At 42.1% G+C, this 25,618-nt stretch overlaps 1 protein-coding gene across 2 annotated transcripts in view; it reads left to right on the top strand.

The window, feature by feature from the left end:
• The window catches only part of Cacna2d3 (calcium voltage-gated channel auxiliary subunit alpha2delta 3), an 857,083-nt gene that overhangs the window by 570,172 nt on the left and 261,293 nt on the right, over window positions 1-25,618 (top strand). For both annotated transcript variants that reach the window (XM_085828480.1, XM_085828479.1), the window contains exon 13: window positions 6,736-6,869. In XM_085828480.1, coding sequence (XP_085684606.1) covers window positions 6,736-6,869 — 134 coding nt within the window. The remainder of the gene's footprint in view (window positions 1-6,735; window positions 6,870-25,618) is intronic.

Genomic DNA, 25,618 nt, shown 5'->3' with positions numbered 1-25,618 from the left:
CAAGAAAAACTATTCAAAGAATCAACCAATCAAGGAGCTGGTTCTTTGAGAAAATCAACAAGATAGATAAACCCTTAGCCAGACTCACTAGAGGGCACAGGGAAAGCATCCTAATTAACAAAATCAGAAATGAAAAAGGAGACATAACAACAGATCCTGAAGACATCCAAAACACCATCAGATCCTTCTACCAAAGGCTATACTCAACAAAACTGGAGAACCTGGATGAAATGGAGAAGTTCCTAGACAGATACCAGGTACCAAAGTTGAATCAAGATCAGGTTAATGATCTAAACAGCCCTATATCCCCCAAAGAAATAGAAGCAGTCATTAATAGTCTCCCAACTAAAAAAAGCCCAGGACCAGATGGGTTTAGTGCAGAGTTCTATCAGACCTTCAAAGAAGATCTAATCCCAGTTCTTCACAAACTATTCCACAAAATAGAAACAGAAGGTACTCTACCCAACTCATTCTATGAAGCCACAATTACTCTGATACCTAAACCACAAAAAGACCCAACAAAGATAGAAAACTTCAGACCAATATCCCTTATGAATATTGATGCAAAAATCCTCAATAAAGTTCTTGCTAACCGAATCCAAGAACACATCAAAACAATCATCCATCCTGACCAAGTAGGTTTCATCCCAGGGATGCAGGGATGGTTCAATATACGGAAATCCATCAACGTAATCCAGTATATAAACAAACTCAAAGATAAAAACCACATGGTCATCTCCTTAGATGCGGAAAAAGCATTTGACAAGATCCAACACCCATTCATGATAAAAGTCTTGGAAAGATCAGGAATTCAAGGCCCATACCTAAACATGATAAAAGCAATCTACAGCAAACCAGTAGCCAACATCAAAGTAAATGGTGAGAAGCTTGAAGCAATCCCTCTAAAATCAGGGACTAGACAAGGCTGTCCACTTTCTCCATACCTATTCAACATTGTACTTGAAGTCCTAGCCAGAGCAATTCGACAACAAAAGGAGATCAAAGGGATACAAATTGGAAAAGAGGAAGTCAAAATATCACTTTTTGCAGATGATATGATAGTATATATAAGTGACCCTAAAAATTCCACCAGAGAACTCCTAAGCCTGATAAACAGCTTCGGTGAAGTAGCTGGATATAAAATTAACTCAAACAAATCAATGGCCTTTCTCTACACAAAGAATAAACAGGCTGAGAAAGAAATTAGGGAAACAACACCCTTCTCAATAGTCACAAATAATATAAAATATCTTGGCGTTACTCTAACTAAGGAAGTGAAAGATCTGTATAATAAAAACTTCAAGTCTCTGAAGAAAGAAATTATAGAAGATCTCAGAAGATGGAAAGATCTCCCATGCTCATGGATTGGCAGGATCAACATTGTAAAAATGGCTATCTTGCCAAAAGCAATCTACAGATTCAATGCAATCCCCATCAAAATTCCAAATCAATTCTTCAACGAATTAGAAAGTGCAATCTGCAAATTCATCTGGAATAACAAAAAACCTAGGATAGCAAAAACTCTTCTCAAGGATAAAAGAACCTCTGGTGGAATCACCATGCCGGACCTAAAGCTCTACTACAGAGCAATTGTGATAAAAACTGCATGGTACTGGTATAGTGACAGACAAATAGACCAATGGAATAGAATTGAAGACCCAGAAATGAACCCACACACCTATGGTCACTTGATCTTCGACAAGGGAGCTAAAAACATCCAGTGGAAGAAAGACAGCATTTTCAACAAATGGTGCTGGCACAACTGGTTGTTAACATGTAGAAGAATGCGAATCGATCCATTCCTATCTCCTTGTACTAAGGTCAAGTCTAAGTGGATCAAGGAACTTCACATAAAACCAGAGACACTGAAACTTATAGAGGAGAAAGTGGGGAAAAGCCTTGAAGATATGGGCACAGGGGAAAAATTCCTGAATAGAACAGTAATGGCTTGTGCTGTAAGATCGAGAATTGACAAGTGGGACCTCATGAAACTACAAAGCTTCTGCAAGGCTAAAGACACCATCAATAAGACAAAAAAACCACCAACAGATTGGGAAAGGATCTTCACCTATCCTAAATCAGATAAGGGACTAATATCCAATATATATAAAGAACTCAAGAAGGTGGACTCCAGAAAGTCAAATAACCCCATTAAAAAATGGGGCTCAGAACTGAACAAAGAATTCTCACCTGAGGAATACCGAATGGCAGAGAAGCACCTGAAAAAATGTTCAACATCCTTAATCATCAGGGAAATGCAAATCAAAACAACCCTGAGATTCCACCTCACACCAGTCAGAATGGCTAAGATCAAAAATTCAGGTGACAGCAGATGCTGGCGAGGATGTGGAGAAAGAGGAACACTCCTCCATTGTTGGTGGGATTGCAAGCTTGTACAACCACTCTGGAAATCAGTCTGGCGGTTCCTCAGAAAATTGGACATAGTACTACCGGAGGATCCAGCAATACCTCTCCTGGGCATATATCCAGAAGATGTCCCAACCGGTAAAAAGGACACATGCTCCACTATGTTCATAGCAGCCCTATTTATAATAGCCAGAAGCTGGAAAGAACCCAGATGTCCCTCAACAGAGGAATGGATACAGAAATTATGGTACATTTACACAATGGAGTACTACTCAGCTATTAAAAAGAATGAATTTATGAAATTCCTAGCCAAATGGATGGACCTGGAGGGCATCATCTTGAGTGAAGTAACACAATCACAAAAGAACTCACACAATATGTATTCATTGATAAGTGGATATTAGCCCAAAACTTAGGATACCCAAGATATAAGATACAATTTGCTAAACGCATGAAACTCAAGAAGAATGAAGACCAAAGTGTGGACACTTGCACCTTCTTAGAATTGGGAACAAAACACCCAGGGAAGGAGCTACAGAGACAAAGTTCGTAGCTGTGATGAAAGGATGGACCATATAGAGACTGCTGTATCCAGGGATCCGTCCCATAATCAGCTTCTAAACGCTGACACCATTGCATACACTAGCAAGATCTTGCTGAAAGGACCCAAATATAGCTGTCTCTTGTGAGACGATGCCGGGGCCTAGCAAACACAGGAGTGGATGTTCACAGTCAGCTATTGGATGTATCACAGGGCTCCCAATGTAGAAGCTAGAGAAAGTACCCAAGGAGCTAAAGGGATCTGCAACCCTACTGTTGGAACAACATGATGTACTAACCGGAACCCTGGAGCTCTTGTCTCTAGCTGCATATGTATCGAAAGATGGCCTAGTCGGCCATCAATGGAAAGAGAGGCCCATTGGACTTGCAAACTTTATATGCCCCAATATAGGGGAATGCCAGGGCCAAAAGAATGGGAATGGGTGGGTAGGGAAGTGGGGGGCGCTATGGGGGACTTTTGGGATAGTATTTGAAATGTAATTGAGGAAATTATGTAATAAAAATATTAAAAAAAAAAAAAAAAAAGAAATTTGACAAACACAAAAAAAAAAAAAAAAAGACCCCGAAACAAGATACCGAGAGAGAAAGCAAGTTCAGATGGGTCAGTTTGTCAGGGAGAGATTTCCCCAACCAAGCCATGGGTAATAAAAAATGGATCCATCTGATCCATCTTGGAAAAGTAGATAAAATGGGAACTGAGAAGGAAGTGAAAGGTCCTAGGCAGGCCAAGTCAGAAGGATCAGGGCCAGCTCAGTGTAGAAGAGCAGGAAAAGGGTTAACATCTAACAACAGTGTGCAAAGGGGTTTCCGGGTAGATATGTGAGGGCTGATGGAGAAAGGGTCTTGGAGGTCAGAGTAAGGCATTCAGATCTTGTTCTAACTTTATGTGGATGCTACTTTAGTGCTTTGGTTAGATAGATGATAATATATTTTATACGTTCAGATTAGGGAAGTCACAGGGAAGCTGCAGGTGGACTTTTCCTTGCACATCATGGAATCTTGGAGCAGGGTCAAAGTTTTAAAGGAAAGCACATTAGTTTTAAGTGTGTTTTAGAGACTGGCCCAGAACACATGCTAGTGAGTTAGTTATGGGACCAGGGGTAGAGCAGGGGGTGGAGATGGGTATCTAGGATGATGATTCTGCTCCAACCTAGCTGGGCAGGATGCTATTGGGGAAAGGCCAATGGTGATTGGAGAGGAAAGCCAAGCAGTAGCTTTTCATAGTTCACCCTGGATTCCCATGTTCATCCACAAGAGCTATTAGTTAACTGGCTTACCCAGGTTTGAAGCTCTGGGTAAGTGAGCTTTCTAACATTTGGACTGAGTGAGAGTCATTTCTCAGCTCACTCCTTTGCAAATGTATGGTGGACACCCCTCCTACCCCTCCTCTCTCACACTGGAAGCTGATGAGCTGTGTGCTTCATTCTTTCTCAAAGATCCATATCCTTTTTTTTTTTTTTTTCTTGGCTGTTTTGGAAAACCTAAGTCAGAGAGCTTCAGCATTTGCTTTGAGGATTAGATGTAGAAATAGAGGCAATCAAGAACTCTTCTAAGAGAGGCTATCTTCACAGGAACAGATCCACAGTAAAAACACTCATCAAAGTATCCCCATCCAGACTCAGACCCACCCAACTGACCAACATGGTGATACCCCTCCTTAGCTTATTATGTGCCTTAGAATCCAAGGATTAGCTACTAGCAGAGATATTGCATATTGTCCTTCTTCTAAAGTGAACTATAGCCTCCAGGCTGGGAGTGATGACTCCTGTTGGGTAAGGCATTCTCCTTGTCCTTTAACAGTCCCCGTATAAAACATTTCTTGCCTGCTATGCCTCTCCGCTGGACCACCTAGAAGCCATATACCAATGGATCTCCCCAAGTGGGGCCCAGACCTCCAAGAGAACTCACAGGTCCTGTTCTGGGATCTCAAACTATAACAGGCATGCCTGTTCCTCCTTTGGGGCCCTGTTTCACTGCTCTAGTCATGGCCAGGAGGGTGGGGCAGGTAGGAGTGATAATGCATGCTAATTAGCACTGTGCAGAGCTGTCATCAGGACCCCAGAAGCCACATGGTCCCAACCTGTTTGGGACTGGCACACCAAATTCAAACCAGCTGGCTTTTGTGTGGAAATGTTCTTGGTGGGTCCAGCCCTTCCTGAACAGTAGAAGGGCTGGGTTTCCCTACTGAGTGCTTGGTTTAGACCCAAGGAAAGTCAGTAATTTCTGTGTACATCCTGCAACAAATCTGGCTTTAGAGTTCCTTTAAGCCATCTCTGATTCATTTGGTAAATAGGAATGGATCCTTACTTAGTGACAAGAAGCAGCAGCATCACCTTCTATGTCCTCCTGCTTAAAGTCCTTCCATAACCACCTGCTATGGGACAAGGTCTCAACTCTTGCCCATGTTCTGCTGGGCCCATCTCCTTGAGACATTTCTGTTCTCTGTTGAACTCTTTAATTGGGGCCATTCTGAGCCATCTTTACTTCCCAGAAGGGGCCTGATTCTCGTAATCTAGATGCTTCCCTCGTACCCTTGACTTTGTCAGACACACTCTGCAATTGTCTGCCCCCCCCCCACTAATTTCCTCCTTATCCTTCAGTGTTCAGCTCCAGAAACCCTGGCTCAGGGTAGCCAGACGTGATCAGCTACCCCTTTATGTCTTAGCTTAGTAGTGACTGTGCTGTTTTGTGCTTCTTTCCTCTTCTCTTCATAGTCCGGAATAGTGTCTTGCCCATCCTGTTCATCCCACTAAGAAAGCTTTCCACACAAATTTGAGCAAATGGATTCCTCCAGGGAAGCCAAGCCTGTGCCCAGTGCTCGCTTCCCTTATAACCCTCCTACAGTACAACAAAGCTCAACAGACCACAAGTTGAGGAGGAACACATCAATGCCCTTAACTCCAGGTCAAACAGGCAACTTTGCCTGTAGAATTATTGATTGCTTAGAACATTTTCTTTTCATGAAAACCATGGCTGTCAGTTTGACATCACAACAAATTAGGATCTACAATGTTAGCCTTAAGTATACACAAGGCAAAACCTTATATACACTGGAAGTAATGGATACAAACCAAGAGACATAGAAGGAACAAGTGAAAGCAAGAAACCCCACAGCCTGTGCTCTTTCCTGTAACTTGCACTCAGTGCTGGTAGAACATGGGCAAACACATAAGTCTTTAGTACACTTCAGTCAAGTTATTGTTATACAATTATAGTCCTCCTGTGTATATTAAGAATAAAGGAGAGCCATCCTAGTTCAACACCCAGGAGGCTGAAGCATGAAAATTACTTTGAAAAAAATTCAAAGCCAAACAGAGAGCCACAGCAAACAATAATAAGCTTATCTCAAAAAACAAAAGAAGACAAATCAAAGAAGAAAGTAGTTAGCAAACATTTTGGCACTTTTTAGTAAATTAATGAATACTAATATTAATACTATAATAATGGCATCTCTTTTAATTTTCTGATTTATAGTTTTCTCCTTGGAAATATGTTCACTAAACTGGGACAGAAAAAGACTGTATAATGCCTGAAGTGAGAACTATGATTCCCAGGTCCATAATAAAGCCTGGGACCTAGCCTTGTTTTTTTTTACTAGAATTAGTCAACTGTTACTATGAGGGTTAATTTAAGTTCTATTCCTTTTGGTGACTATACTCTTGTCTGTGAAGATAAAGCTCCCTTCAAGAGGGAGGGACAAGATCCAACACTTCACAACGACAAAGCAGGAAATTTGGGCTCTGGCCAATGTGTGTTCCTTGATGTATGCTCCCTGCGAGTTTTTAAGCCTTGTCCTTCTTTTGGCAGGATTTTTCACCCAGATCTCCACCTTGGCTGATGTGCAGGAAAATGTCATGGAATACCTCCATGTGCTCAGCCGACCCAAAGTCATTGACCAGGAGCATGATGTGGTGTGGACCGAAGCGTACATCGACAGCACTGTGAGTCTATGGGGATCCTGTGGGAGAGGCTGGGTTTGTCCTTATGCTTCAGGGCAAGGGTTTCATATCATTCCCCATCAGTTATGAGCTTGAGTGACACTGTCCAAGATTGTAGGTACAATTTCTATTGTTCATCGCAGCAGGCAAAGGTCGTATTGAAGATGACCATGGATAGGACCTGCTCCTCTGAAAATGTCAGCCACATTTCCTTTTTGTTTGTGGTTTCCTGATAGCCCACATATGATCACATTCCTGCATGATACAGTGATGAAAAGCATGCTGATGGATTCGGCCCCTGCCATGTATGAGGCCCAATCCTCCTGATGGATCATTAGGTCTCCAATGAAGATGTGACTGAATCTCACTCTAATAACAAATGGGGCCCACCATAGCAGATGGAATTACATTTCCCTTCCATAGACAGGCCAAAAAAAAAAAAAAGTGCTTATATGGGAGTTCTGTAAGCATGGTCATGTGAACTCTGGTCATGAGCTCCTGAAAAGTTGGATTCTCATGTGAGGGACTTTGCCAGTCACCTAGTAATCCTTCCACGGCTGTGTTTTTGTGTAACTTTAGTGTGATTTTTCACAGTGATACTGAGTCTGATGGGAGTGGCGTGTTTCATTTATTGATTGTAAATGTTCTCGGAGGACTGTTCAGCCATCAGCGTTCTGGAGATTTGCATCTCATTAATCACAAATGCACAGACACAGCTGCATTCTGTAGTTGTCTCCATGGCTGTCTTGGGCCTACTTTCCTCTCTCTGGGCTCTCCTGTTCTTCTTGTTGCTATATTTCTGGCAGCGGCAGATGCACATAGGACAATAACAACACATGAGAGCCAAACTGGGGACATCCTGACACATCCAGCTCACCACAACAGTTCACCCCACCCCAGCCTTCACGTAATGCTCTGACTTAGAAGGAATGTAGAACCTCAGGGAGAGTCACCCGGAGATGAGGGTGTGGGGCTGGAAGCACTTCTTGGTTGCTGGTGCCACTGGCCTTTTGTCAGTTTGGGAGCTGGATCTTGGTTCAGTTCTGAACTGTAGACACAAAATTGCTAAGGTGCCATTTGAGCTGACATCACATTTATAATAGTGACAATGAGTACAGCAATCATGGTGCCATTTCTTCTTTCTTGTGGTTAAGTGAGACAGAAGAACTAAGAGGAAAGGAGAAGCAGGTGTCTAGCTGGCGCTACAGAACCAAAGCACTCCAGTTTGTCATGCAAACGCCAGACATCCGGGTCGACTAGTTGTTTTCATTCCTTGTGTAAAAATATAGGACAAGAATCTAAAGATAAGCATATTACACTTGAACCTGAACAGATTAATAGGTCAGAGAGGTCAATAAACAGTCTGATGATACATGGGCACTTAGTGTATGCTCTCATCTTAGCAGAGCAAGGCCATAAATTAAAAAGACAGAGAAAGTTTTCTCGGCAGGTAAAGGCTCTTGCCATCAAACATGATGGCCTGACTTTGATGCCCAGGATCCACAAGGTAAAAAGAACTGACCATCATGGCTTATCCTCTGACCTTCACTCTTGGCACCCTGGCAAGTGACCCCATGCTCACACACAAAAATAAACAAATAAATAATGTAATAAAACATTTCAAAAGACTGAGGAAACTTCTCCCCTCCAAAAGAAATAGCAGACGACATAGGTGAGCCTCAAATATAATAAAATGGAGTTTAATATGGGAAAATACACACCTTTACCCATAGTAAGAAAAGGCAAATTAAACTATAATGAGATGCCATTTTTCAACAGCAGAGTGTTTGAACTGGAAGCTTAGCCATGCACTGTCCCGATGAGGTTGCCAGCAAGGTAGGACTTCATAGATCACTATACAAATGCAGAATGAGGCAGTTTCTATGCAGGAGGAGGTGCTGTTCATTTGCCTTTTGCTCCAGAAGTTATATTTGCAATTATCCTTGAAGATAACTCTCCACCAAGAGAGAAGCCCATGGAGACATTTGTTCATTAGAACTGTGTGTGATTTCCACATGTTGGAAATCGTCTAACTCCCCAAACATGTAAAGATTGATTGTGTGAGTCATAGACGATTAGCAGTGAGCGTGAGGGTGGTCTCTGCTGCTCGGCATAGGATGTTTATGCAGAAGCAAGAGATACTGCTAAGGAAAGTCAGCAGAATACGAGAGTGAGTCTTCCAGGTGACATGCTGTGTGGGACAGACACTGCATGAGAAGATGTGCTTGTGCAAACAGAAATGCACATAGCCAAGGAAAACCAGAAGTCCACAGAATTGGTTAACTGTAGGAAATGCCAGACACATCCCTTTTTACATAGTTTTGATTTCTGTTTTGTGTATCTTTGCATGTCTGTATTCTGTGTGGATGTATGTGGGTGACAGAAGGAAACACACACACACACACACGAGAGACAGAGAAAACAACAGAGAGAGAGACAGGGAGAAAAGAGACAGAGAGACAAAGATAGAGAGAGTGTAAGTACGTACATGCCATAACACACACGTGGAGGAGCTCAGAAAACAAGTTGGAACATCAAGTGCAGTCTTGACCCTTTCAGCTTATTTGAGTGTGGGTCCTTTGTCCTTTGCCTCCACATACTCCTACCCAGCAAGCCTGTAAGTCCAGGGATTTTCCTTTTTCTGCCCCATCTATTGTATAGGCACTTGGGTTGCAGACATGCACTGTTCTGTGTGGTTTGTGTGGTTTCTAGCAAATTGAACTCGGGTCTTCTTGCACTTTACCTATTAAGCTGTATCCTTGACCTAGATTTGACTTTTAAAAAATGTTACATTTGTGTGTATGTGTGTGTGTGTGTGTTTAGGGGTACATGTAACATTGAACATGTGTGGAGGTCAGAGGACAACTTGCAGGAGTTGGTTCTTTCCATATTAGCATGTGGGTCCTGAGGACCAAACTTGGGCCATCATGCTTGGAAATAATACATTTTCATGCTGAGCCATCTGGCCAGCTCAAATATAAAACAAAAAATCTAAGCCAAACAAACAAAAAATTATATTGCATTTATTTATTTATTTATTTATTTATTTATTTATTTATTTATTTATATGTGAAAATTATAGGAGTAAAATGAAGAAAACTTAAACCGAGTGCCAACAAGTTGAAAGGAAAAAGAACTCTACCTTCATTAAATAGCAAATTTACCCATTAAACGGGGAAAAGAAAACATAACTAGCCTTTCAAATTAATCTTTGATATGGTAGCCATTTATTATTAAATTTTTGAATAAAATGTTTAATACTATCTTATAATCTAGGGATAAGAGTGAAACACATTTGAATTTTCTTGGCATAATATGTAGCAGTAAGCAATTGTTAGGCTATTTTGGGAGGATGTTGGAAGTGAACACATGGAAACACTTCAGGCAAGGCAGGTGCCTATGGGGTTAGACTGAGTCAAAAGCTGCAGGATGCAATTCCAACTATGTTCACTGAGAGTCTAGACTCACTGGAAACTACATAGCAATGAACTCCTCCAGGAGCCAGATTCTCTCCCAGGAAAATGAAACAGGATTCCTAAGAGAAGTTGCTGATTCCAAGGCTTGGGTAGTTAAGGTGCCTTTCTCTTCTCAATACGTATTTTATATCAGAAAATAAGAAAATACTAAAAACAACAACATGATTGTATCAGAAGTATATAGTTAGTATTAAGGTTCTCTTGTTGATTGAACCTGGGACAGTTTGCAACTCAGAACAACATACAACAGTGATAGACTATGATCTGTTGAGTGACACTTTGCCCCAACTTATCCATCCAGGACAATCCAGTGTCAGCGTTGGCCTTATGTTAGTAACTCAGTTTGCAGTAATGAGCACTTACCACAGTGATAGGCAAAACAACCCCTTCTTAATGTGTGTAAAGTCCAGTGGGGTTGTTGTCATAAAACTTTTAAATATGTTTACACATGTGAAAAGTCTAACTTAGATCTTGAACTAACAATGTGGTGTTAAAATGGCAGCCTGGGTGTTATACACATATGTGTTTAAGTCTACATTAGCTCTGCCCCCTAACCAATTTCACTTATAAGATGGAAATGAATCCTACCTTCTCCAATTGGCTCTAAGGGTTAAATACTCTGCAGGATGGGTCTGTTACCTATTCTCTCTCAATCTCCTTCTCTTCCTGCCTTCCCTTCATCCTTCCTTCTTTCTTTACTTCTACAGCTGAGCATCAGATATCTATGTTAGTTCCCCATGGCCAAGTCAAAATAGCTACACATTTAACTGTTTACAACTGTACAGTGCACAGTCTTGAGGTTCCTATGGGTGACCCTCTATTCTGGAGTACACAAGACCACAGCTAATTGATGATTGTGCTATAGCTCAGAGTTATTTCCCGGGATGGGTCAGTTGTCACGTTTTAAGCAGAATTCCTTTGCTTGCAGCTGTAGGACTGGGGTCCTGTTTTCTTGCTGTCTTGAGACCACACCCAGAGGTTACCTGCTGTTCCTTGCCACATTGCCACAGTTACACAAGCTTACTCACTTCCAGAGCAGCAGAATTTCTCTTTCCTGCTCAACCTTCCCTTAATGGCTTCTCCCATTAGGTTAGGTGCACCAGGCTAGCCTCCTTTACATGAACTCGAAGGCAATAGTTTAGTGATCTGATTGTGGTAATTCTATCCTTTCCTGTACATTCTCAAGGGCCAGGGATTTTACAGGGATGTATATGTTAGAAGCAGAAGTCTTGGGGACCAGTTCAGAATGCTGCCAACTACAGCAGCTGCTCAGGTTCGGTGTTCTTGTTTGACAGGAGAAGATACTGCCAGGAGGAAATCCAGCCATGTCTTTTGCTACACACTTTCAGACTAAGGAGGCTGTGCTCATTCTTCTATAGCTATTCTCTCTCCATGTGCTTCCACCGTCCTGGTCCCTTTCATTATGCTCTGATGTGAGAGGGGTTTTCACTCTGGAAGCAGAAAACCCATGCCTCTGTTGTTTTTATATTATTTCCACCAGGGCCACAGGAAGTTGGCATTTGTTAATTATCTAGAAAATCTGAGCACTTGATCTCTCAGGTTTCTTTAAAATGATCTTAGATCTTCTTTCTCCCTAATTACCTGACTTTAGCAGTTAAGGGGAAAGGAATTCTGGTCGCTTGACCCACCAGGCTTGTAACTGAACCCAGCTTTAACAAAGATAATTATGTAATTGACTTAACAGTTGGCAGAATGGTTCACAACAACCTGTGCATGAATTTCCCTCTTTTCTTATTCCTTACAGGTAGACTCATGATATCCTAAGTCCAGACATGGTCAGGGAAGTGCCGAACCATTAACAGAGCCTCGCTTTGGATTCTAGCACTTAAGGCCATTGGTTGTATTTACCAAGCCTGACTCTAGTATAAGAACGGCAAAGCTCTTTTCATGACTCGTCCTCCTGGCTTTTTGCTAACGGTCTGATTAAATATTCAATGTCTGCCATAGCTGCTCCATTCAATTTGCTTTCCCGATGAAGACCAAATAAATGAATGAATGTTAACAACATTAATTATGTTTAATCTAATAAGATCTCATGTATTAATTGGCAAAACAGCAAACACCAGAATTCTGGAATTCACCGGCTTCTCATCTTCACACGAGTCATGCACAGCCATTATCTTGGAGGTGCAGAGCGAAATATCATTATGAGTGGAATTTGTTCCATTTCGTAAGCAATCACTTGTGCTTTGCAGTTGAGTCTTAATCAGCTCAGGAAAGCTACCCAACTTGCCATGTAGGGCAGAGGCAACATCAAACCCAGGAAGCATCCACAGCCTGATAACCCCCACCAGGGGAGTTTGCACAGAGCTTGGCAACACACAGAAGGAAAGCAAAGAAATCTTTCAAAAACAGTGGGAATGTGACCATCTAAAATAATGAGAATTCATTACCCAGCCCCCTCCCCCTGCCTCCAGTCTCTCCCATTTGCTGGCAATGCAATTCAGTAGGCAATCTGCAGGAACTCCAAACCTATTTACTTGCATTGGCAAATTAGACCTGTATCCCTCCTCCTCACCCCCCACTAAGTCCAACTTGCAGAAAATGCCTTGGGTTTGATCAATTGCACATTTGTTTCAGTTTCCCATCTAGGAATAGCACCTCGGCCATTGAGGAGTCATTTGGGTGATTGCTTTAAGCTACAACTTCTTACTGCCTAGAAACAATTACTCAGGGGGTGTCAAAGCCATCATAAGAAAGTTGTCGGAGGTTGAAAATGGAATTTACAGTATTTTCCCAAGAAACCAGGGCATATCAAAGAAGTTGTGATCATTGGGACAGAGAGACACACGTAAGGAGAAGCATCCTGCTGAGTCGTGGTACATAGATTGCCATCTGCATTGCTTGGCATGGAGGAAGCTGATTATGTTGGGACCTCTATTTCAGAGCAGATGGGTTCATTAAATTTAATAGCCTCCAGAGCCTTTAGAAACCGTGGTAAAAACATGTGGAGCATGCTGTGACACTTCACTTCTGGCCCCACAGTCATTAGAACTCTGGCACAGGCAATAAATATTACAGTACTTTATTTCCATCAAAACAGATTACTACTATAATTATTATATATATGGGGCTTTTTTGCAGTAGATGCTGGTGTGTGTTCCTGAGTTAGGGAATCACTTATAACCGCCCAAATATCATCCTCCTTTATTTAGTACTAGATTCCTCTTTTAAATCCTTTTTGTTGTTAACATTGTTGGGATTTTGTTTGTTTGTGTTTCAGAGCCTGGTTTGTTTTTCCCTTGAAGCTGATGTTATAAAACAATGCGTCAACTGTATAAACTTAACTTGAGAAAGGATATAAACTCTATATGGGTGATAGTCAATGCCAGAAAAGCTTAGTGCTGAAAATGAATGAGCCTTTTGGCTTTCATGGGTTTATTGTTGTTTATGAGTTTGGGGTTCTATAAGTTGCACCTGTTGATAGTGAAAGGCCAGCCTCTGTCTCTGCTAGACAGAAATGGATGAGACCATTAAGCCCTGGTTACCTGCAGAATGGAGTCATTCAACACTCTGATGTCATGTCAATTTCCATCTCAAAGGACATGGAAAATGTTGGTTCTTAGAGCCATGTCTTTGCAGTTCTTTCCTGAGGTATGGCTGCATTCAAGGATCAGTCTTGTTATTTTTGATTTGCTTCTTGACTCCTTTTGCCATAATACTTATACTGACTCTGGATTCTGACAGTGACAGCTTCTTCTATCCACAGACTTTCATTATCCTTATGGTCCTTTTTCTTCCAGCATCTAAAACAACCTTTTGTAGACAGGCCTGTTTGAATCACAGCTCCACCCAAGGATGAAATGGCCTGAATCTCACCCAATAGGAAGAAGTCAAACCAGAATGAAATGTGGTATAGGAAAAAGGGCTGAGAAGTCCTAGAGTCAGGCAGAGAAATTTGTCTCTAGAAATCCAAAACAATGACGTTGCCCAAGTCATTATCATATATGTGTGTGCTATTATTCATCATGGTACCCCATTTTAAAGTTGTGGGAATCATAATCTACTCATATGTTTCTGTGGACTCTTTATTTACAAACACATACATGCATAGCCACTGTGATTTGATTTTGTAGTATTGAGAACATGAAACCCCCATGCCCTAGCTATCTTCAGAATACTAAGGGAGGCACGGAAGCACTGTTTTACCTTGTCTCAGCACTGCAGAGACCAAGTGGTGTTTGAAGTGATTGTGTGACCCCTTCTAATAATGGCAGTGTTGAATCCTCTGCTTTGGGCTATCATTTTCAAGACATATTTATTTATTTTTATATTTATGAATGATTGCCTAACACTTATGTATATCTGGTACCCATAGAGGTCAGAAGAGGAAATTATATCCCTTGGAGATGGTATCACAAGACAGTTGCAAGCTGGGAATCAAACTCAGGTCTTCTGCAAGAGCAGCCAGTGCTCTTAACCGCAGAATCATCCATACAGCTCCTGAGCTATGCACTGTCTCCTTATGTTTACAGCAAGGTATTAGATGAGTTCCATTAGTAAATACAACTATGGAAATTATATCTGTCTCTACTAGAAAGCCAAGCAGGTAAAGTTATTATTCAAATTTTTTTGTATTTTCCTTAATTACTAGAGATAACCAAAAGTCAACTCTGTGTTTGTGTCATCTCTCAGAAGTACCGCCTATAGGGTTCTAGGATCCCCAGAATGTATAGAATCTGTTATAATGTATTAGAAACACTGCTTTAAGGATCAGACCTACCTACTCAGGATAGGAAGCTATCAAGAGCAGCAGCCCCCCTATTGGCTGTGTCTAAAGCTGTTCTGCCTCTATGTTTTTTTCTCAAACCTTTGTTGTATTTTCCTCTTCTCTCCAGACCAGTCCTCCCATCCCCCCAACATCCCAACTTATACCCACCTCACCAGCAATCCAGTAAAACCTGGTCTCCAAGCCCTGGCTTTATATATTATGCTATCACAATTCAAACACTATAGGCATTAATTTGGTGTTTATGTGTGTGGGTTTACATTTCTGAGCACATCTCTGTAGCCCAGGCTGCTTGGAATTTATTCCACCAAGTAAGGCTCAGAAAAGACCCTGTTATAGAAACAGATCAGCTAGGGCTGTGAATTCCTTAACAGAGAGGTGTGAACAAGAGCAAATGCCTGGATCTGAATGACTTGGTGTATCTAAACCTCAGTTCTTCTACCTAACTGCCAGCAAATCCCAGATCAGCTAGGCCCTGTGTGATTCCAACCCTGACAAGCGCATCTGCTCTCCTATACTGTCTCGCCTTTCTTTTTTTTTTTTTTTTTTTATAGAAACCTCACAATATTTTATTTGTAAGTTTCTTTTTTTTTTTAATATTTTTATTACATATTTTCCTCAATTACATTTCCAATACTATCCCAAAAGTCCCCCATAGCGCCCCCCGCTTCCCTACCCACCCATTCCCATTCTTTTGGCCCTGGCATTCCCCTATATTGGGGCATATAAAGTTTGCAAGTCCAATGGGCCTCTCTTTCCAGTGATGGCCGACTAGGCCATCTTTCGATACATATGCAGCTAGAGACAAGAGCTCCAGGGTTCTGGTTAGTACATCATGTTGTTCCAACAATAGGGTTGCAGATCCCTTTAGCTCCTTGGGTACTTTCTCTAGCTTCTCCATTGGGAGCCCTGTGATACATCCAATAGCTGACTGTGAACATCCACTCCTGTGTTTGCTAGGCCCCGGCATCGTCTCACAAGAGACAGCTATATTTGGGTCCTTTCAGCAAGATCTTACTAGTGTATGCAGTGGTGCCAGCGTTTAGAAGCTGATTATAGGACGGATCCCTGGATACAGCAGTCTCTAAATGGTCCATCCTTTCATCACAGCTACGAACTTTGTCTCTGTAACTCCTTCCCTGGGTGTTTTGTTCCCAATTCTAAGAAGGTGCACAATGTCCACACTTTGGTCTTCATTCTTCTTGAGTTTCATGCGTTTATCAAATTGTATCTTATATCTTGGGTATCCTAAGTTTTGGGCTAATATCCACTTATCAATGAATACATATTGTGTGAGATCTTTTGTGATTGTGTTACTTCACTCAAGATGATGCCCTCCAGGTCCATCCATTTGGCTAGGAATTTCATAAATTCATTCTTTTTAATAGCTGAGTAGTACTCCATTGTGTAAATGTACCATAATTTCTGTATCCATTCCTCTGTTGAGGGACATCTGGGTTCTTTCCAGCTTCTGGCTATTATAAATAGGGCTGCTATGAACATAGTGGAGCATGTGTCCTTTTTACCGGTTGGGACATCTTCTGGATATATGCCCAGGAGAGGTATTGCTGGATCCTCCGGTAGTACTATGTCCAATTTTCTGAGGAACCGCCAGACTGATTTCCAGAGTGGTTGTACAAGCTTGCAATCCCACCAACAATGGAGGAGTGTTCCACTTTCTCCACATCCTCGCCAGCATCTGCTGTCACCTGAATTTTTGATCTTAGCCATTCTGACTGGTGTGAGGTGGAATCTCAGGGTTGTTTTGATTTGCATTTCCCTGATGATTAAGGATGTTGAACATTTTTTCAGGTGCTTCTCTGCCATTCGGTATTCCTCAGGTGAGAATTCTTTGTTCAGTTCTGAGCCCCATTTTTTAATGGGGTTATTTGACTTTCTGGAGTCCACCTTCTTGAGTTCTTTATATATATTGGATATTAGTCCCTTATCTGATTTAGGATAGGTGAAGATCCTTTCCCAATCTGTTGGTGGTTTTTTTGTCTTATTGATGGTGTCTTTAGCCTTGCAGAAGCTTTGTAGTTTCATGAGGTCCCACTTGTCAATTCTCGATCTTACAGCACAAGCCATTACTGTTCTATTCAGGAATTTTTCCCCTGTGCCCATATCTTCAAGGCTTTTCCCCACTTTCTCCTCTATAAGTTTCAGTGTCTCTGGTTTTATGTGAAGTTCCTTGATCCACTTAGACTTGACCTTAGTACAAGGAGATAGGAATGGATCGATTCGCATTCTTCTACATGTTAACAACCAGTTGTGCCAGCACCATTTGTTGAAAATGCTGTCTTTCTTCCACTGGATGTTTTTAGCTCCCTTGTCGAAGATCAAGTGACCATAGGTGTGTGGATTCATTTCTGGGTCTTCAATTCTATTCCATTGGTCTATTTGTCTGTCACTATACCAGTACCATGCAGTTTTTATCACAATTGCTCTGTAGTAGAGCTTTAGGTCCGGCATGGTGATTCCACCAGAGGTTCTTTTATCCTTGAGGAGAGTTTTTGCTATCCTAGGTTTTTTGTTATTCCAGATGAATTTGCAGATTGCACTTTCTAATTCGTTGAAGAATTGATTTGGAATTTTGATGGGGATTGCATTGAATCTGTAGATTGCTTTTGGCAAGATAGCCATTTTTACAATGTTGATCCTGCCAATCCATGAGCATGGGAGATCTTTCCATCTTCTGAGATCTTCTATAATTTCTTTCTTCAGAGACTTGAAGTTTTTATTATACAGATCTTTCACTTCCTTAGTTAGAGTCACGCCAAGATATTTTATATTATTTGTGACTATTGAGAAGGGTGTTGTTTCCCTAATTTCTTTCTCAGCCTGTTTATTCTTTGTGTAGAGAAAGGCCATTGATTTGTTTGAGTTAATTTTATATCCAGCTACTTCACCGAAGCTGTTTATCAGGCTTAGGAGTTCTCTGGTGGAATTTTTAGGGTCACTTATATATACTATCATATCATCTGCAAAAAGTGATATTTTGACTTCATCTTTTCCAATTTGTATCCCTTTGATCTCCTTTTGTTGTCGAATTGCTCTGGCTAGGACTTCAAGTACAATGTTGAATAGGTATGGAGAAAGTGGACAGCCATGTCTAGTCCCTGATTTTAGAGGGATTGCTTCAAGCTTCTGACCATTTACACTGATGTTGGCTACTGGTTTGCTGTAGATTGCTTTTATCATGTTTAGGTATGGGCCTTGAATTCCTGATCTTTCCAAGACTTTTATCATGAATGGGTGTTGGATCTTGTCAAATGCTTTTTCCGCATCTAACGAGATGACCATGTGGTTTTTGTCTTTGAGTTTGTTTATATACTGGATTACGTTGATGGATTTCCGTATATTGAACCATCCCTGCATCCCTGGGATGAAACCTACTTGGTCAGGATGGATGATTGTTTTGATGTGTTCTTGGATTCGGTTAGCAAGAACTTTATTGAGGATTTTTGCATCAATATTCATAAGGGATATTGGTCTGAAGTTTTCTATCTTTGTTGGGTCTTTTTGTGGTTTAGGTATCAGAGTAATTGTGGCTTCATAGAATGAGTTGGGTAGAGTACCTTCTGTTTCTATTTTGTGGAATAGTTTGTGAAGAACTGGGATTAGATCTTCTTTGAAGGTCTGATAGAACTCTGCACTAAACCCATCTGGTCCTGGGCTTTTTTTAGTTGGGAGACTATTAATGACTGCTTCTATTTCTTTGGGGGATATAGGGCTGTTTAGATCATTAACCTGATCTTGATTCAGCTTTGGTACCTGGTATCTGTCTAGGAACTTGTCCATTTCATCCAGGTTCTCCAGTTTTGTTGAGTATAGCCTTTGGTAGAAGGATCTGATGGTGTTTTGGATGTCTTCAGGATCTGTTGTTATGTCTCCTTTTTCATTTCTGATTTTGTTAATTAGGATGCTTTCCCTGTGCCCTCTAGTGAGTCTGGCTAAGGGTTTATCTATCTTGTTGATTTTCTCAAAGAACCAGCTCCTTGTTTGGTTGATTCTTTGAATAGTTTTTCTTGTTTCCACTTGGTTGATTTCACCCCTGAGTTTGATTATTTCCTGCCGTCTACTCCTCTTGGGTGAATTTGCTTCCTTTTGTTCTAGTGCTTTTAGGTGTGTTGTCAAGCTGCTAATGTGTGCTCTCTCTAGTTTCCTTTTGGAGGCACTCAGAGCTATGAGTTTTCCTCTTAAAAATGCTTTCATTGCGTCCCATAAGTTTGGGTATGTTGTGGCTTCATTTTCATTGAACTCTAAAAAGTCCTTAATTTCTTTCTTTATTCCTTCCTTGACCAAGGTATCATTGATAAGAGTGTTGTTCAGTTTCCACGTGAAGGTTGGCTTTCTATTATTTATTTTGTTATTGAAGATCAGCCTTAGTCCATGGTGATCTGATAGGATGCATGGGACAATTTCAATATTTTTATATCTGTTGAGGCCTGTTTTGTGACCAATTATGTGGTCAATTTTGGAGAAGGTACCATGAGGTGCTGAGAAGAAGGTATATCCTTTTGTTTTAGGATAGAATGTTCTGTAGATATCTGCCAGATCCATTTGATTCATAATTTCTGTTAGTTTCACTGTGTCCCTGTTTAGTTTCTGTTTCCATGATCTGTCCATTGGTGAAAGTGGTGTGTTGAAGTCTCCCACTATTATTGTATGAGGTGCAATGTGTGCTTTGAGCTTTACTAAAGTTTCTTTAATGAATGTGGCTGCCTTTGTATTTGGAGCATAGATATTCAGGATTGATAGTTCCTCTTGGAGGATTTTACCTTTGATGAGTATGAAGTGTCCCTCCCTGTCTTTTTTAATGACTTTGGGTTGGAAGTCAATCTTATCAGATATTAGAATGGCTACTCCAGCTTGTTTCTTCATGCCATTTGCTTGGAAAATTGTTTTCCAGCCTTTCATTCTGAGGTAGTGTCTATCCTTTTCTCTGAGATGAGTTTCCTGTAAGCAGCAAAATGTTGGGTCTTGTTTGTGTAGCCAGTTTGTTAGTCTATGTCTTTTTATCGGGGAGTTGAGTCCATTGATATTAAGAGATATTAAGGAAAAGTAATTGTTGTTTCCTGTTATTTTTGATGTTAAAGTTGGCATTTTGTTCTTGTGGCTGTCTTCTTTTAGGTTTGTTGAGGGATTACCTTCTTGTTGTTTCTAGGGCGTGGTTCCTGTCCTTGTATTGGTTTTTTTCTGTTATTATCCTTTGAAGGGCTGGATTCGTGGAGAGATAATGTGTGAATTTGGTTTTGTCGTGGAATACTTTGGTTTCTCCATCTATGTTAATTGAGAGTTTGGCTGGGTATAGTAGCCTGGGCTGGAATTTGTGTTCTTTTAGTGTCTGTATAACATCCGTCCAGGATCTTCTGGCTTTCATAGTCTCTGGTGAAAAGTCTGGTGTAATTCTGATAGGCTTGCCTTTATATGTTACTTGGCCTTTTTCTCTTACTGCTTTTAGTATTCTATCTTTATTTAGAGCATTTGTTGCTCTGATTATTATGTGTCGGGAGGTATTTCTTTTCTGGTCCAGTCTATTTGGAGTTCTGTAGGCTTCTTGTATGTTCATGGGCATCTCTTTCTTTAGATTTGGGAAGTTTTCTTCTATAATTTTGTTGAAGATGTTTGCTGGTCCTTTGAGTTGAAAATCTTCATTCTCATCCACTCCTATTATCCGTAGGCTTGGTCTTCTCATTATGTCCTGTATTTCTTGGATGTTTTGAGTTAGGATCTTTTTGCATTTTACATTTTCCTTGATTGTTGTGCCGATGTTCTCTATGGAATCTTCTGCACCTGAGATTCTCTCTTCCATCTCTTGTATTCTGTTGCTGATGCTCGTATCTATGGTTCCAGATTTCTTTCCTAGGGTTTCTATCTCCAGTGTTGCCTCATTTTGGGTTTTCTTTATTGTGTCTACTTCCCTTTTTAGGTCTAGTATGGTTTTGTTCATTTCCATCATCTGTTTGGATGTGTTTTCCTGTTTTTCTGTAAGGACTTCTACCTGTTTGATTATGTTATCATGTTTTTCTTTAAGGATTTGTAACTCTTTAGCAGTGTTCTCCTGCAATTCTTTAAGGGATTTTTGTGCTTCCTCTTTATTGTCTTCTGCCTTTTTATCAGTGTTCTCCTGCATTTCTTTAAGTGTGTTATTAAAGTCCTTCTTGAAGTCCTCTATCATCATCAGGAGGTATGCTTTTAAATCCGTGTCTAGCTTTTCCGGTGTGTTGGGGTGCCCTGGACTGGGCGAAGTGGGGGTGCTGGGTTCTGATGATGGTGAGTGGTCTTGGTTCCTGTTAGTAAGATTATTACGTTTACCTTTCGCCATCTGGTAATCTCTGGGGTTAGTTGTTATCGTTGTCACTATTTAAAGATTGGAGCAGAAGCTGTGTTCCACTCACCAGCAGTCTCTAAATCCTGCGGCGGGGGTCGTGGGTAGCTGACGGTACCCCGGTGCTGGTCCAGCCGGAAGAGGCCTGTGGTCCTACTCAGGCCGTTTTTCTGCTTCCCTAACTAATGTAGTCTCTGGTCCCGCGTGCAATTGGATTGGAGCAGAAGCTGTGTTCCACTCTCCAGAAGTCTTAAGATCCTGTGGCGGGTGTTGTGGGTAGCTGGTGAGTGTCAGCCGACTCTGCGCCCCAGCTGCCCAGGTGCTTTTCTGACCGGAAGAGGGTTGTGGCCCTATGTAGGCCGGATTTCTCTCTCCCCAACCAGAGCAGTCTCAGGTCCCGCGTGATTGGACTGGAGCAGAAGCTGTGTTCCACTCACCAGCAGTCCCAAAATCCTGCGGCGGGGGTCTTGGGTAGCTGGCGGGTGTCAGGCAACCCTGCGCTCCCGCTACCCTGGCGCTGATCCGGCCGGGTGAGGCCTGTGGCCCTACTCAGGCCGGTTTCTGCTTCCCTAACTAATGCAGTCTCAGGTCCCGCGCAATTGGATTGGAGCAGAAGCTGTGTTCCACTCACCAGCAGTCCCAAAATCCTGCGGCGGGGGTCGTGGGTAGCTGGCGGGTGTCAGGCAACCCTGCGCTCCCGCTACCCCGGCGCTGATCCAGCCGGATGAGGCCTGTGGTCCTACTCAGGCCGGTTTCTGCTTCCCTAACTAATGCAGTCTCAGGTCCCGCGCAATTGGATTGGAGCAGAAGCTGTGCTCCACTCACCAGAAGTCTTAAGATCCTGTGGCGGGTGTTGTGGGTAGCTGGCGAGTGTCAGCAGACCCTGCGCCCCAGCTGCCCGGTGCTTTTCTGACCGGAAGAGGGTTGTGGCCCTATGTAGGCCGGATTTCTCTCTCCCCAACCAGAGCAGTCTCAGGTCCCGCGTGATTGGACTGGAGCAGAAGCTGTGTTCCACTCACCAGCAGTCCCAAAATCCTGCGGCGGGGGTCATGGGTAGCTGGCGGGTGTCAGGCAACCCTGCGCTCCCGCTACCCTGGCGCTGATCCGGCCGGGTGAGGCCTGTGGCCCTACTCAGGCCGGTTTCTGCTTCCCTAACTAATGCAGTCTCAGGTCCTGCGCAATTGGATTGGAGCAGAAGCTGTGTTCCACTCACCAGCAGTCCCAAAATCCTGCGGCGGGGGTCGTGGGTAGCTGGCGGGTGTCAGGCAACCCTGCGCTCCCGCTACCCTGGCGCTGATCCGGCCGGGTGAGGCCTGTGGCCCTACTCAGGCCGGTTTCTGCTTTCGCCTTTCTTTTATCCCGATTGTCATGAATTCTGGAATGCAAGCCCACACTTGTGTTTTCCCATAATACCGGAGTTTATTGATTATTGATAAGGTCACAAAGCTTAGGGAGTTTAATGACAGCCATTTGTCATAGAATCTGCCCACCTTGTAGCTTGGCTAAGGTGTAGCATACTCTTTTCTTCCAAGTTGATTTACTAACATTAACTCTCATTCGAGAGAGAGAGAGAGAGAGAGAGAGAGAGAGTATTACAGAATAACTATAACTTAAAGTGGCTATAGCAGAGTTCCAGAGGCTTCAAAGGTGGACCCGGAAAAAGTCCATATAGATAAGGAAAAGAACCAGACCAGTGACAGAATGAGCTAGTGTCAGGTTTGAGTGCAAGATTACAGAATCCAAAGTGAAAAGGCTGACCCAGTTAGGTACAGGAAGTGGGTCAGGAACAGGAAATGGTAGCTCATGGCCAAGTACACCCAGGACAACAAGAGAACAGGCAGGCCTGTGTCAGCAGGGTAACCACTCTGTGTTAGGGAGTTCTAGACTCCTGAGGCACACACCAGGTATCAGAGGTGGTGTGAAGCTATCACAGTTAGGTGCCCATCACTTTTAGAGGTTCAGATGAGGGAGTTACACCCATTTGCCCATCTTACAAGATGTTCATTAAGCTCTTGTGTCTAGTTGTCCTGACATGACTTTAATACTCCTGTATGCCCTGTGTTTTTCTCTCTCTAACAAACTTACAGTGTGGCTCCATTTCTATTCCTTGGGATAATTGATAAGTCTGAAGTGCATGTGTGGTGCCTACCAGATAATGTAGTGTCTTGGTCCACTCAAGGGCTACCCTTATCCTTCTCCCTTGTAGTGGACTCAAAAAGAAAAAAAAAAAAAAACCTACTTGTAAAAACATTTCCTAGGGTAATATGCAGCCTGAAAAACCATTCTTTTATACAATATAAAATAATATAGAGTAGGGTATAGCTTGTTCTGACCCCAACTGAAGTTTCCCCCAATCCTCTCCCTGCCTCCAGATTTCCTGGCCATTCCCATCCCCCTACATACTATACCTGTTGTGTAGGTGGTAGGGGCCTTTCACCTTTGTACCTTATAAGGACTAAGATATTTTTGGAAAATAGAACCAAATCTGTATTGCTAGTCCCCCAACATGGCTCAGAAATTTGGGTGAATTAACTTCTCAGAACTGATTCCCATGCTCTGATGTCGTGTAGACTAAAATGAACACATTCCTCCTATTACCAGCGTGAAGAACAATTAAAATAATCCCAGAGAGAATCAGCCTGTGGTTTGCTATCAGCTGCCAGCTTCATGTCTCTTGTGGTTCCAGGATTTTTCTCCTTGTGTATGATTTAATTCTCTTATTCCTAGTCTGTAAGAATTGATATGGCAAAATTAAATGATCCCTGTGAGGCTTTGTCTCAGAGATAGCACAGATAAGGATTTGTCAGCTCTTTTGGCCTCATAACCTGCTTCTATTTACAAGGGGGACAACCTGGCTTTGTGTTTTCCTGCCTTCATGGTCTTTCAGATTTAACTTGTGAACAATATGGCCACCGAGGTTCCTTCCAACCTTACTCTGCTGGTGATATGCACTCCTGTCAGATGTCCAAGCTAAACACATTGTTCAATGCCAGCTCCTCGGGGAAAATTCTCTCTTGTTTGGAGCAAAGAAAGAGTGAGCAGAGGCAGTAGTAAATTCAGGCAAGCAAGAACATGTTTACAAATCAATTTCTATTATTTGTAATCAAAGCACCTGAAGCATTGGGAATAGCTACTGAACTTGTTATTGATTTCTGCTCAGAAGTGATCAAACACAAGATGGCCCAAGATGAAGCCAGGGTGGAGAACTCAGAACAGTCTGGTCCTATCTCAGTTAGCCAGTTAAGCATTACTTACCTATATCTTCCTTTGGGAAAGACAGGTTCCTATGTACCTCCTGTTGGTGGATTTCCTCGTAGTAGTCCAAGTATGGAAGGAACCAGTGGACAGCACTGCCCTTGTACCTTATAGGGTGGGACCATTGAGAAACCTAATTAGGAAACCATTTCTGTCTACTTCTGAGAAAGATTTTGTTTGGAAAGATGTCACCAAGCTTCACCTGGGCTGTTTTTAATCCAACTAACAGATCAAAGGATTTAAAGTACAGTGGAATAAACAAGCTCAGATTTTAGGGGAGCCTAAAGTCTATGCTTCTGGTGCCTGTAGTAACTCACTGCAGTCTGATCTTTGAAAACATGGCCCTTCTTCATTGGGCCCTACTTTCTGTCTCTGTCTTGGTCACAGCCATAGAGATCTTAAAAGCCAACCCCAGTGTTCTCTCTGACCTAGACCATTTGCACATGCTATTCTTTTGCCAGGAAGCAGTCTTCCTCTCATTTTACCTGGAACCCATGTACATGTCCTGTGTTTTCAGTTTCATGATCATCTGCTCCTATGACCTCCTCTCAGAGACCCCTATCCTAATCTATAGCACAGGGCCCATCACTTCATTGCATGCACCTGGAAATGTTCAAGAACTCCTACTGTACCTGAAAGTCTACACGTATTTAGGCTTCTTGTGGAGAAAGCTGGTATCTGGCTCTTTGCAATGTGTTTAGTGCAGAGCCAGGGACTGTTGGTGTGTGCATCCCTAGGAGACATGTGAATCTCATGGACTGGAGCCTTCCAGGCCGAAACATAACTGAAAAAAATGTTACTAAGAACAGCATCCTTCTCAACATTACCATGAACATCACTCATTGCTCAAGGCCATCTTTGTAATCGATGTGATCAGTGGGTTCTTCATCTCATCCTCACACATGATTAAGTGCCCAATGCCCCAGTTGAACAAGAAGAG

This window comes from Mus caroli, unplaced genomic scaffold (genome assembly GCF_978045245.1).
Source record: "Mus caroli unplaced genomic scaffold, Mus_caroli_1 scaffold_12, whole genome shotgun sequence".
Classification (NCBI taxonomy): domain Eukaryota; kingdom Metazoa; phylum Chordata; class Mammalia; order Rodentia; family Muridae; genus Mus; species Mus caroli.
This window is presented reverse-complemented; position numbering and strand designations above follow the sequence as displayed.